General features: G+C 56.3%; 1 protein-coding gene across 1 annotated transcript in view; it reads right to left on the minus strand.

The window, feature by feature from the left end:
• The window catches only part of SYNGAP1 (synaptic Ras GTPase activating protein 1), a 29,288-nt gene extending 16,147 nt beyond the window's left edge, over nt 1–13,141 (minus strand). The window contains exons 1-9 of the mRNA XM_065664230.1: nt 13,088–13,141; nt 10,343–10,479; nt 9,210–9,363; nt 8,254–8,352; nt 5,483–6,037; nt 4,150–4,294; nt 3,128–3,272; nt 2,794–3,030; nt 1,231–1,432 (exon numbers count right to left, since the gene is read on the minus strand). Coding sequence (XP_065520302.1) covers nt 1,231–1,432; nt 2,794–3,030; nt 3,128–3,272; nt 4,150–4,294; nt 5,483–6,037; nt 8,254–8,352; nt 9,210–9,363; nt 10,343–10,479; nt 13,088–13,123 — 1,710 coding nt within the window. The 5' untranslated portion in view covers nt 13,124–13,141. The remainder of the gene's footprint in view (nt 1–1,230; nt 1,433–2,793; nt 3,031–3,127; nt 3,273–4,149; nt 4,295–5,482; nt 6,038–8,253; nt 8,353–9,209; nt 9,364–10,342; nt 10,480–13,087) is intronic.
• Between the last annotated feature and the right edge of the window lie 1,814 nt (nt 13,142–14,955).

Raw genomic sequence — 14,955 nt, forward strand, 5'->3', positions numbered from 1 at the left:
TGGGGCCTCAGGGACCTCCCATTGTGGGACATGGGGGCCTCGGACCGCAGTGAGCACCTATGGGGGGACATGGGTGAGTGGGAGCTCAGTGACCTTCCATGGGGGGACATGGGTTGATGGGACCTCAGTGACCTTTCATGGGGGGACATGGGTTGATGGGACCTCAATGGCCTCCCATGGTGAGATATGGGGGTCTTGGACCCCAATGACCACCTCTGAGGAAGACATGGAGAGATAGGACCCCAATGACCACTCATGGTGGGACATGGGTGGATGGGACTTCAATGACCTCCCATGGGGGGACATGGGTGGATGGGACCTCAATGACCTCCCATGGGGGGACATGGGTTGATGGCACCCCAATGACCTCCCATGGTGAGATATGGGGGTCTTGGACCCCAATGACCACCTCTGAGGAAGACATGGAGAGATAGGACCCCAATGACCACTTATGGTGGGACATGGGTGGATGGGACCTCAATGATCACACATGGGAGGACATGGGTTGATGGCACCCCAATGACCTCCCATGGTGAGATATGGGGGTCTTGGACCCCAATGACCACCTCTGAGGAAGACATGGAGAGATAGGACCTCAATGACCACTTATGGTGGGACATGGGTGGATGGGACCTCAATGACCTCCCATGGGGGGACATGGGTGGATGGGACCTCAATGACCTCCCATGGGGGGACATGGGTTGATGGCACCCCAATGACCTCCCATGGTGAGATATGGGGGTCTTGGACCCCAATGACCACCTCTGAGGAAGACATGGAGAGATAGGACCCCAATGACCACTCATGGTGGGACATGGGTGGATGGGACCTCAATGGCCTCCCACTGATGGACATGAGTGGATGGGACCTCAATGATCACACAAGGGAGGTCATGGGTTGATAGGACCTCAATGACCTCTCGTTAGGAGACATGGGTGGATGGGACTTCAATGACCTCCCATGGGGGGACATGGGTTGATGGGACCCCAATGACTTCTCCTTAGTGGACATGGGTGGATGGGACCCCAATGACCTCCCATGGGGGGACATGGGTGGATGGGACCCCAATGACCTCCCATAGTGTCTCATGAGTAGATGAGCACCCAAAATACCCTTTCAGGGCCACCCAGACCTCCAGGACCCCAAGACCTCCCCTGGGTGTCCTCCAAGGGGTCCAGGCCCTGGTCAGCACCCAGGAGAGGCCCCACACGTCACAGGGATGGGGGGTACCTTGCTGAGCTGGGACATGACCTCCCAGAGAAGGGCATGCAGGGTGGACAACTCGCGGCCCAGGTCGATGTAGCCCTCGAAGCTGGTGCTGTTGGTGAGGGTGTCCAGGTTGGAGATCTCATAGAGGAACTGCTGCATGCTGGTCCACTCCAGCTCCAGGAACTCGTTCATGAAGGCCATGTACTCCTCCTTGCTGCCAAACCTGTGGGCAGGAGCTCTTCAAGGCCACCCCCCAAGAGCTGTTGTCCCTCCCTGCACCGGCCTTGGCCACCACGCTCTGTCTCTTCTGTCCCCACAGCTTTCTTCCTAAAGCTCCATCGCGTATTCACGTAGCTTGGCTGTCTGTTTGTCCTCCGTCTGTCTGTACAACTTATCCATCCATCCATCCATCATCTGTCATCCATCATCCATCCATCCATCATCCATCATCTGTCATCCATCATCCATCCATCCATCATCCATCATCTGTCATCCATCCATCATCCATCATCCATAATTCATCATCCATCCATCCATCCTTCATCTGTCATCCATCATCCATCCATCCATCATCTATCATCCATCATCTGTCATCCATCCATCATCCATCATCCATAGTTCATCATCCATCCATCATCCATCATCCATCCACCCATCCATCCAGCCATCATCTATCATCCATCATCTGTCATCCATCATCCATCCATCCATCCATCCATCCATCCATCCATCCATCCATCATCCATCCACCCATCCGTCATCCATCGATCATCCATCATCCATCCATCCATAATCCATCATCTATGCATCATCCATCATCCATCCATCAGCCGTCATCCATCATCCATCCATCATCCATCCATCCATCCATCATCCATCCATCATCCATCCATCATCCATCCATCCATCCATCATCCATCCATCCATCATCCATCATCCATTGTCCATCCATCATCCATCCTCCATCCATCCGTCTATCCATCCATCCATCATCCATTTATCATCCATCCATCATCCATCATCCATCCACCCATCCATCCAGCCATCATCTATCATCCATCATCCATCCTCCATCATCCATCCATCCACCCACCCATCCATCCATCCATCATCTATGATCCATCATCCATCCATCATCCATCATCCATCATCCATCCATCCATCATCCATCATCCATCCACCATCCATCATCTATCACCCATCCATCATCCACCCATCATCCATCATTCATCATCCATCCATTCATCATCCATCCATCCATCCATCATCCATCCATCCATCATCCATCCATCCATCCATCCATCCATCCATCCATCCATCATCTATCCATCCATCATCCATCATCAATCCATCATCTGTCATCCATCATCCATCCATCCACCTATCCATCATCCATCCATCCATCCATCATCTATCATCCATCCATCATCCACCCATCATTCATCATCCATCCATCATCCATCTGTCCATCATCCATCCACCATCCATGCATCCATGCATCCATCATCCATCCATCACTCCCACTCCATCCACCTCCCCCCCCCCCCTTTCCCTTCCACCTTTCCCCTTTTGCCCCGCTCTCACTTGGTGAAGTTGGCCAGGTTCTGGATGACCTTGGCGATGAGGGTGAGGGTGCGGGCGGTCTGCTCGTCCGGGTACTCCTGCATGAGCCCGAAGAGGCTGGGGGACATCACGGCGGGGCACAGGAACCTCAGGAAGAGCGAGGCGCTGATCAAGCGGTCGGCGATGTCCTCGCGGCCCCGCTCGGCGCAGCGCAGCCGCCACGAGGCGAAGACCTCCTTCAGCTCCCTCGGAAACACGCTGCACGGCGATGGGACACACACACACACACCCCACAAACAATGGTCCAGGACCCACAATAGGGACCCCCTGCCCAGCCCCAGCCCCAAGGACTCACCAATGGGAGTTGACCACCTTGCAGAGGGCCAGCTCGCAGCACATGCGGAGGTTGGCCTGGTGGTCGGCCAAGGTGGAGGCTGAGCACTTCATGGGGTCCACCTCGCAGTTCTCCTCGGACTCATATAGGGCTCGGATGAACTCACCTGGATGGGGGGAACAGAGGGGTCCGGGGACATCAGGGACCACGCCACTGACCCACGGCCAAGGCACCACAATGGGGACGCGATCGTGAGTAGGGAGAACCCAACCATCCCGTGGCCATGCCAATGGGGACGTGACCATGCATTGGTCTCCACACTCATCAACCATCAACTGCTCAACCATCCCATCGCCATAGCAACAGGGATGCAGGTGTGAATGGACCACCCATGAGAAGGGACCACCCAACCGTCCCATCACCATAGCAACGGGGATGCAGGTGTGAATGGACCACCCAACCATCCCATCACCGTAGCAATGGAATGCAGGTTGGGAATGGACCACCCATGAGAAGGGAGAACCCAACCATCCCATCACCATAGCAACAGGGATGCAGGTTGGGAATGGACCGCGCATGAGTAGGGAGCACCCAACCATCCCATGGCCATGCCAATGGGGACGTAACTATGCGTTGGTCCCCGTCAACTGCTCAACCATCCCATTACCATAGCAACAGGGATGCAGGTGTGAATGGACCACCCATGAGAAGGGACCACCCAACTGTCCCATCACCATAGCAACGGGGATGCAGGTTTGAATGGACCACCCATGAGAAGGGACCACCCAACTGTCCCATCACCATAGCAACGGGGATGCAGGTTTGAATGGACCACCCATGAGAAGGGACCACCCAACCATCCCATGGCCATGCCAATGGGGACATGACCATGCGTTGGTCCCCACACTCATCAACCATCAACTGCTCAACCATCCTATCACCATAACAACGGGATGCAGGTTGGGAATGGACCGCCCATGAGTAGGGAGCACCCAAGCACCCCAATGGGACCATGGCCATGCGTGGGGCCTGGTGAAGCTCACCAATGGCATCCTTGAGGTATTTCTGGCCGATGAGTTTCAGATACTCCTCGATGGCTTTCGTGGCGAGGGTGTTCTCCCGGAAGATGAGGTGCTCCCGGTCCATGAAGCGATCCACCTCCGTCATGGCCATGTCCGACAGGAAGTCCTGCCCATGGCTGTCAGGGCAGCCCCGTGCCCAGACACCCTCCCTGCACCCTTGTGTCCATCCTCCCTGTTCTGTCCATCCATCCATCATCCATCATCCATTCATCATCCATCATTCATCCATCGTCAATCCATCATCCATCATCCATCATTCATCCATCGTCCATCCATCATCCATTCATCATCCATCCATCATCCAACCATCCATCCATCCATCCATCCATCATCCATGCATCATACATCCATCAACCATCCATCATCCATCATCCATCCATCCATCATCCATCCATCCATACATCTTCCATCCATCATCCATCCAACCATCATCCGTCATCCATCCATCATCCATCCATCATCCATCATCCATCTGTCCATCCATCATCCATCCATCCATCATCCGTCATCCATCCATCATCCATCCATCCATCATCCATTCATCATCCATCATCCATCATCCATCCATCATCCATCCATCATCCATCCATCCATCATCCATGCATCATCCATCCATCATCCGTCCATCATCCATCCGTCATCCATCCATCATCCATACATCCATACATCTTTCATCCATCTGTCCATCCATCATCCATCCAACCATCATCCGTCATCCATCCATCCATCATCCATCCATCATCCATCATCTATCTGTCCATCCATCATCCATCCATCCATCCATGCATCATCCATCCATCATCCATCCATCATCCATCCAACCATCATCCATCCATCATCCATCCATCTGTCCATCATCCATCAATCACCCATCCATACATTCATCTGTCCATCCCCTCTACCCAGATTGTCTCCACCTCCTTATCCGTGTCCCTGTCCATCTAGTCATGCAACTGTTTCCAGCTATCTCCACACGGTCTTCATCCATCCATCCATCATCCATCCATCCATCCATTGATTCATCATCCATCCATCCATCCATCCATTGATCCATCATCCATCCATCATCCATCCATCCATCCATTCATCCATCACCCACCCATCCATCATCCATCCATCCATCTATCCATCACCCATCCATCACCCAACCATCATCCATCCATCACCCATCCATCCATCGTCCATCTGTCCATCACGCATCCATCCATCATCCCCCCATCAATCCCCCCACCCAACCACCCTCCATCCTTCCCCCCCTTCCTCCCTCCATCCCCGTCTCCATCCCCATCCCCACCTTCGCCTTGCCGGTGCTCTGCAGGATGTGCACCAACGCGCAGGCCACCTCCTCCTTGCTCTTCACGCTCAACACGGGCTCCAACACCGCGCACAGCATCCGGTAGTTATTGGTCACGTACTCGGCAAACTCCTTGTAGAGCTCCATGGGGAGGATGCTCATGGTCTGGAACCTGCTCTTCACCCTCAACGCCGGGCACCCGGCCTTGCTCTTGCTCCCGCTGGGCTGGCTCAGCGGGTACCACTGCTCGGCGAAGTGCCTGCCGGTGACGCTGGCGATGGGGATGCTCACCATCCCCACGTAGTTGCTCTTATCCTTCTTCCGCTTCTTATCCGTGTCCTTGTAGAGGTGGAGCCGGATGGTGCGCACGGCCGGCAGGTTGTTGAACTCGAAGTGCTCGCCCCAGAAGACGTTGTCGGTGCGGGCCTTGCTGGTGGTGCGGGCGTAGAGCATGTCGTCCAGGCACAGCTCGCAGTAGTAGCGCTTCTTGGGGGGCAGGTCCCGTGCCTCGATCACCCACAGCTTCAGGACGTTGTCCACCCGACGGCTGTTGTCCTAAATTGGGAGGAGGGGAGAGGAGGGGGGGGGCGGTGGGGGGGTGGGGGGATGGGGAACGGGGGGGACGTATGGGGTGAGGACGTGGGGAGCTCGAGGAGGTGGGGATGGGTGAAGTGGCCACCGGCCATGGGGACGTCAAGGGGAGAGGCCGGCTGAGAGGGGGCACCAGGAGTAGGGACCACCCTGGGGATGGCACCGCCAGTGAGCGTCCCCATCCCTGTCAATGAGCATCCCCATCACTGTCAATGAGCATCTGCATCCTTGTCAATGAGCATCCCCATCCCCATTAGGGAGCATTCCCATCTTCACCAGTGAGCCTCCCCATCCCCATCAATGAGCATCCCCCTCACTGTCAATGAGCATCCCCATCCCTGTCAATGAGCATCCCCATTAGGGAGCATCCCTATCCTCACCAGTGAGCCTCCCCATCCCCATCAACGAGCATCCCCATCACCGTCAATGAGCATCTCTATCCTTGTCAATGAGTATCCCCATCCCCATTAGGGAGTATCCCTATCCTCACCAGTGAGCATCCTCATCACCATCAATGAGCATCCCCACCACTATCAGGGAGCATCCCCATCCCTGTCAATGAACATCCCCATCCCTGCAATGAGCATCCCCATTAGGGAGCATCCCTATCCTCACCAGTGAGTGTCCCCATCCCCATCAATGAGCATCCCCATCACCGTCAATGAGCATCTGCATCCTTGTCAATGAGCATCCCCATCCCCATTAGGGAGCATCCCTATCCTCACCAGTGAGCCTCCCCATCCCCATCAATGAGCATCCCCCTCACTGTCAATGAGCATCCCCATCACTGTCAATGAGCATCTGCATCCTTGTCAATGAGCATCCCCATCCCCATTAGGGAGCATCCCTATCCTCACCAGTGAGCCTCCCCATCCCCATCAATGAGCATCCCCCTCACTGTCAATGAGCATCCCCATCCCTGTCAATGAGCATCCCCATTAGGGAGCATCCCTATCCTCACCAATGAGCGTCCCCATCCCCATCAATGACCATCCCCATCCCTATCAATGGGCATCCCCATCACCATCAATGAGCATCTCTATCCTTGTCAATGAGCATCCCCATCCCCATTAGGGAGCATTCCCATCTTCACCAGTGAGCATCCCCATCACTGTCAATGAGCATCCCCATCACCATCAATGAACATCCCCATCCTTATCAATGAGCAACCCCATTAGGGAGCATCCCTATCCTCACCAGTGAGCGTCCCCATCCCCATCAATGAGCATCCCCACCACTATCAGGGAGCATCCCCATCCCTGTCAATGAGCATCCCCATCCTTGTTAGGGAGCATCCCCATCACCACCAGGGAGCATCCCCATCCCTATCAATGAGCATCCCCATCTCCATCAATGAACATCTCCATCCTAACCAGTGAGCATCCCCATCCCCAACAATGAGCATCCCCATCCCTATCAATGAGCATCCCCATCTCCATCAATGAACACCTCCATCCTAACCAGTGAGCATCCCCATCCCCACCAGTGAGCATCCCCATCCCTATCAATGAGCATCCCCATCTCCATCAATGAACATCTCCATCCTAACCAGTGAGCATCCCCATCCCCAACAATGAGCATCCCCATCCCCATCAATTAGCATCCCCATCCCTATCAATGAGCATCCCCATCCTCATCAGGGAGCATCCCCATCTCCATCAGGGAGCATCCCCATCCCCATCAATGAGCATCCCCATCTCCACCAGTGAGCATCCCTATCACCACCTGTGAGCATCCCCAACCCCATCAGTGACCATCCCCATCCTCACCAGTGACCATCCCCATCCTCACTAGTGACCATCCCCATCCTCACCAGTGACCATCCCCATCACCACCAGTGAGCATCCTTATTCCCACCAGTGACTGTCAACATCCACACCAATTGACCATTCTTATCCATACCACTTGACCATCCCCATCCATTGACCATTCCCATCCCCACCAGTTGACTCTCTCCATCAGCTGACCCTCTCCATCAGCTGACCGTCACCATCCCCATCCATTGACCATTCCCATCCCCACCAGTTGACTCTCTCCATCAACTGACCGTCACCATCCCCATCCATTGACCATTCCCATCCCCACCAGTTGACTGTCTCCATCAGCTGACCGTCACCATCCCCATCCATTGACCATTCCCATCCCCACCACTTGCCCATCCCCACCAGCTGCCCCCTCACCTTGTTGGGCTTCACAGCCCTCTGCAGGTTCTCGATCCATTTGTCCCTCTCAGCAGCCGAGCGGCAGGCGAAGCACTTGGTCCCAGAAGCTGTGGTCACCTTGAGAGGGGGCGTTGATGATGGTCAACCCCCCATCCATCATCCATCATCCAACCATCATCCATCATCCATCCATCATCCGTCCATCCATCATCCATTGTCCATCAATCATTCATCAATCATCCATCATCCAACCATCATCCATCATCCATCCATTCATCATCCACCCATCATCAATCATCTATCCATCATCCATTCATCATTCATCATCTATCCGTCATCCATCATCCATCATCCATTGCCCATCCATCATCCAACCATCATCCATCATCCATCCATCATCCATCATCCATCATCCATTGCCCATCCATCCATCATCCGTCCATCCATCATCCATCGTCCATCAATCATTCATCAATCATCCATCATCCAACTGTCATCCATCATCCATCCATCCATCATCCATTCATCCATCATCCACCCATCATCAATCGTCCATCCATCATCCATTCATCATTCATCATCCATCCGTCATCTATCATCCATCATCCATTGCCCATCCATCATCTAACCATCATCCATCATCCATACATCATCCATCATCCATAATCCATTGCCCATCTGTCATCCATCCATCCATCCATCATCTATCGTCCATCCATCACCCATTCATCATTCATCATCCATCTGTCATCCATCATCCATCATCCATCCATCATCCACCCATCCACCATCCACCCAACCATCATTCATCATCCATCATCCATCCATCCATCATCCATCCATCATCCACCCATCATCCATCCATCCATCCATCCATCATCCATCCATCATCCATCCTCCATCCTCCATCCATCCTTCATCCATCAATGGAGAGGACCGGACACCACAGGCATGGCCAGAGCTCTGCACCCTACCTCGAAGCAGAACTCCTGGCCCAGGATGCTGCTGTGCACAGCCTTGATGATGGAGTCTTCATCCAGGTTCAGCTCCAGAGCCTCGGCCGCGCTGCTGGGGCTCAGCAGGGACTCGTGCGAATGGGACTCCTTGAAGCTCTGCATCAGCCGGGCCCTGGGTTGGGGGGGGGAACAACGTGGGGGGACACCCGGGAGTCACCCCCCCCAACCCCACCAATGGCACCTCCCGTGGGGGCCCCCCCACCAAGGCCCTCAAGATGTGGGAGTCTGGGCCACCCCCAAAAGAGGAGACACCCAAAATAGGGGATCCCAGGGGGGGCATCTGCCCTAAAATAGGGTGATCACAGCATAAGGACCATCACTTGACCACCTCCATCAGCTGACCATCTCCACCAGGTGACCATCCCCATCACCTGACCATCTCCATCACTTGGTCATCTTCATCCCATCACTTGACCATCCCCATCACTTGACCATCTCCATCAGGTGACCATCCTCATCCCCATCACTTGACCATCTCCATCAGGTGACCATCTTCATCCCCATCACCTGACCATCTCCATCACTTGGTCATCTTCATCCCCATCACTTGACCATCTCCATCACTTGACCATCTCCATCACTTGACCATCCTCATCCTTATCACTTGACCATCTCCATCAGCTGACCATCCTCATCCCCACCACTTGACAATCTCCATCAGCTGACCATCCCCATCCCCATCACTTGACCATCTCCATCACTTGACCATCCCCACCACCTGACCATCTCCATCAGCTGACCATCCTCATTCTCATCACTTGACCATCTCCATCAGCTGACCATCTCCACCACTTGACCATCCCCATCACTTGACCATCTCCATCACTTGACCATCCCCATCACTTGACCATCTCCATCACTTGACCATCCCCATCAGCTGACCATCCTCATCCCCATCACTTGACCATCTCCATCAGCTGACCATCCTCATCCCCACCACCTGACCATCTCCATCACTTGACCATCCCCATCCCATCACTTGACCATCTCCATCAGTTCACCATCCTCATCCCCACCCCCGCCCTTGAGACCGTCCCCACGCCACCACCGCCGGCTGACGTCACCGTGACGTCACCGTGACGTCACCCCACCTGTCATGGTCGGCGCTGCGGAAGCGGGGCAGGATCTGACGGAAGCTGCTGGTGCGGTCGAGCTTGGGCTGGCTCTTGGTGCGCTTGATGGAGCTCTTCAGGCGGCGGCTCAGGAAGCCTTGCTGGGGTACAGGCGGCTGAAGGGGGGGCCCATGGGGGGGCCCGGGGGGGTGGGAAGGGTCCGGGGGGTCAGGGAAGGTCATGGGATCATGGGGGATCAAGGGGTTTGGGGGGCGCAAGGGACCGTGGTGGGGATGTGGGGATGGGTGGAGGAGCTGCGGGGATGGGGGGGGGTAGGACCGGGGTGACAATGGTGATGGGGGAGGTAGGACCTTGGTTATTGTGTCAATGGGTGGCCGGGTTACCATGGTGATGGAGGATGTAGGACCAGGGTGACCATGGTGATGGGGGAGGTAGGACCTTGGTTATTGTGTCAATGGGTGGCTGGGGTTACCATGGTGATGGAGGATGTAGGACCAGGGTGACCATGGTGATGGGGAGGTAGGACCTTGGTTATTGTGTCAATGGGTGGCGGGGTTACCATGGTGATGGAGGATGTAGGACTGGGGTGACCATGGTGATGGGGGATGTAGGACCTTGGTTATTGTGTCAATGGGTGGCCGGGGTTACCATGGTGATGGAGGATGTAGGACCAGGGTGACGATGGTGATGGGGGAGGTAGGACCTTGGTTATTGTGTCAATGGGTGGCCAGGGTGACCATGGTGATGGAGGATGTAGGACCGGGGTGACCATGGTGATGGGGAGGTAGGACCTTGGTTATTGTGTCAATGGGTGGTCGGGGTTACAATGGGATGGGGGGGTAGGACCAGGGTGACCATGGTGATGGGGGTGTTATGGCCGGGGTTACCATGGTGATGGAGGATGTAGGACTAGGGTGACCATGGTGGTGGGGGGATGTAGGACCAGGGTCACTATGTCAATGGGTGGTCAGGGTTGCTATGGTGATAGAGGATGTAGGACCAAGGTGACCATGGTGGTGGGGGGATGTAGGACCAGGGTCACTATGTCAATGGGTGGTCAGGGTTGCTATGGTGATGGAGGATGTAGGACCAAGGTGACCATGGTGGTGGGGGGATGTAGGACCAGGGTCACTATGTCAATGGGTGGTCAGGGTGACCATGGTGATGGTAGTATAGGAGCAGGGTTAACACAGTGACGGGTGGTGCGGGAGCAGGGTTACCATAGCAACGAGTGATGTAGGAGCGGGGTTGCCATGGTGACGGGGAGCGTGGGAGCAGGGTTGCCATGGTGATGCGTGATGTAGGGCCGGGGTTACCATGGTGATGGGGAGCATAGGAGCAGGGCTACCTTGGAGATAGGTGGTCACAGTTACCATGGCGATGAGAAGCATAGGAACCGCATTACCATGGCGACGGGTGGTGCAGGACCAGGGTTACCATGGCAACGAGTGATGCAGGAGCAGGGTGCTGGCTGCTGACGCTTGCCATGGCGATGGTTGTATAGGACCCGGGTTGCCATGGCGACGGGGAGCGTGGGAACGGGGTCACCATGGTGATGGGTGGTACGGTGACCGGGGTTACCATAGCGACGGGTAGCACGCGCCAGGGGTTGCCATGGGGACAGGGAAGGTGGGAGTGGGGTTACCATGGGAACAGGCGTGTGGAGGAGCCGGGGAAGGGGCCGTGTGGGATGGGGGCAACCGCGGTAACACGTGTGTGCACGGGGGGGGGGGGGTAGGGTAACCATGGCAACAGGCATGGGCGGGACAGGGATAACCAAGGTCATACGTGTGTGCAGGATGGGGTGACCGTAGCAACATACGTGTGCAGGATGACGTTACCACGGTAACATATGTGTGCAGGACCAGGGTAACCAAGGTCATACGTGTGCGCAGGACAAGCGGGTGACCATGGCAACATACATGTGCTTGATGGGATAACCATGGTGACATACATGTGCATGATGGGATAACCATGGTGACATACATGTGCATGATGCAGTAACCACGGCAACACACGTGTGCAGGATACGGTAACCAAGGTCATACATCTGTGCAGGACCAGGGGAGTGACCATGGCGACATACATGTGCATGATGGGGTAACCGCAGCAGCATACATGTGCAGGACCAGTGTAACCACGGCAACACGTGTGTGGGACCACAATAACTCCAGCAGCATACATGTAGCATGATGGGATAACCATGACAGCATGCATGTGCGCGATGCAGTAACCATAGCAACATACATGTAGCATGATGGGATAACCACGATGACACCCATGTGCGCGACGCAGTAACCATAGCAACATACATGTAGCATGGTGGGATAACCACGACAGCATCCATGTGCGTGATGCAGTAACCATAGCAACATACATGTAGCATGATGGGATAACCACGGCGGCATCCATGTGCGCGATGCAGTAACCATAGCAACATACATGTAGCATGATGGGATAACCACGATGACACCCATGTGCGCGATGCAGTAACCATAGCAACATACATGTAGCATGATGGGATAACCACGACGGCATCCATGTGCGCGACGCAGTAACCATAGCAACATACATGTGCAGGCCACGGTAACCACAGCAACACCCGCATGCAGGAGGCTCCAGCAACACGCATGATGGGGGTAACCATGGCGACAGGCGTGTGCGGATGGCGGTAACCATGGCGACAGGCGTGTGCGGATGGTGGTAGCCATGGCAACAGGCGTGTGCGGATGGTGGTAACCATGGCGACAGGCGTGTGCTCACCGAGGGCCGGAAGGGGGGGGCTGGGGGGGCATCCATGTTGATGCTGTACTGCTTCCACCCGGAACGCTCTTCCTACGGGAGCGGCCTCCGTGGTAATCTGGGGACAAAGAAGTGGGGGGGGGACACAGAGAAGAGCATGAGGGGACAAGGGGGGGGGGCATGGGGGGGGACCCCAACATCCCCTCACTTCCCATCGAGGGGTTCTGATAGGGCTATGGGGGGGCTATAGGGGGTCCAGGAGGGAATGGGGGGGGTCCCAAAGTTTCTTGGGGGGGGGGTGGGTCCTGGGGGGTGGGGTTATGGGGGTCCTGGGGTGATATGGGGGTCCTAAGGGGGGGATATGGGGGGACCAAGGGGGTGCTGGGGGAGGTGGGGGGGGTTAAGGAGGGATAAGGGAGGGATATGGGGGGGGTTCAGGGGTCCTGGGGGGGTCCCAGAAGGGGGTTATGGGGGGTCAATGGGACCCACGGGTCCCCTAAGTACTGGGGAGGGCCCTGAGGCCCCCCCCCCCTTCATTCCACTTCCCCCCCCCTCCCATAACAAGGGATATCCCCATGCCCTGGGGTCCCCCCAAACTCTGCCCCCCCTCAATACCCTTAACCCCCCCCCCTTGGCCTTCATTTCCCCCTAATTCTGCCCCCCCCCAAATCCCCTTTATCCCCCCCCCCCCCAAAATCATAGGGTCCCCTAAACTCTAACACCCCCCCCCCAAACCCCATTAACCCCCCTATCCCTGACCCCCCCCAATCTCAGGGCTCCCCCTTGTATCCCCCTCCCTCAACCTCAGCTCCCCACAATCTCGCCCCCCCCCATTATCACCCCCCCCCCATTATCAGCCTCCCCTCATTATAACCCCCCCAATCCGGGGGTCCCCCCCATTATCATCACCCCCCCCCCCCCATCCCGACCCCCCCCCCCCCCCCCCCCCATTTCCTACCAGCCACGGTCCTGCTGCCGCCCTCCAGGCTGAGACGGGGCCCGGGGGGGGGCCCCAGGGTGCCCCGCAGGGCCCAGGGGGGGCCGGGTTGGGGGGGGCCCCACATGGCTCCGCCCCCCCCCTTCGTTTACAGCCCCCCCGGGGGCCCCCCCAAGAGGCCCGGGGGCAGCCGGGGGGGACCCGGCCCCCGGCCGCATCCCCGCACACGCGGGGGCCACGTGCGGCGGCGGCGGCGGCTCAAGCACACGGTCCCTAGGGATGGGCCTGGTCCCTATGGATGCACCAGGTCCCTATGGATGCACCAGGTCCCTATGGATGCACCAGGTCCCTATGGGATGCGCACGGTCCCTATGGATGCACCAGGTCCCTATGGATGTGCACAGTCCCTATGGATGCACCAGGTCCCTATGGATGTGCCTGGTCCCTATGGGACGGGCCTGGTCCCTATGGATGAGCCTGGTCCCTATGGGATGCGCCAGGTCCCTATAGATGCACCAGGTCCCTACGGATGCACCAGGTCCCTACGGATGTGCCTGGTCCCTATGGGATGCGCCAGGTCCCTATGGATGCACCAGGTCCCTATGGATGTGCCTGGCCCTTATAGGATGTGCGTGGTCACTATGGGATGCACCAGGTGCCTATGGATGTGCCTGGTCCCTATGGGATGTGCACGGTCACTGTGGATGTGCCTGGCCCCTATGGATGTGCACGGTCCTTATGGGATGGGCCTGACCCCTATGGAATGTGCACGGTCACTATGGGATATACGAGGTCCCTATGGATGTGCGTGGTCCCTATGGGATGTGTGGTCACTATGGGGTGTGCACACTCACTATGGGATGTGCGTGGTCCCTATGGGATGCTTGTGGTCCCTATGGGGTGTACCCTGTCACTATGGATGTGCCTGGCCCCTATAGGATGCGCCTGCTCC

This window comes from Lathamus discolor, unplaced genomic scaffold, assembly GCF_037157495.1.
Source record: "Lathamus discolor isolate bLatDis1 unplaced genomic scaffold, bLatDis1.hap1 Scaffold_1013, whole genome shotgun sequence".
NCBI classification, from domain to species: domain Eukaryota; kingdom Metazoa; phylum Chordata; class Aves; order Psittaciformes; family Psittacidae; genus Lathamus; species Lathamus discolor.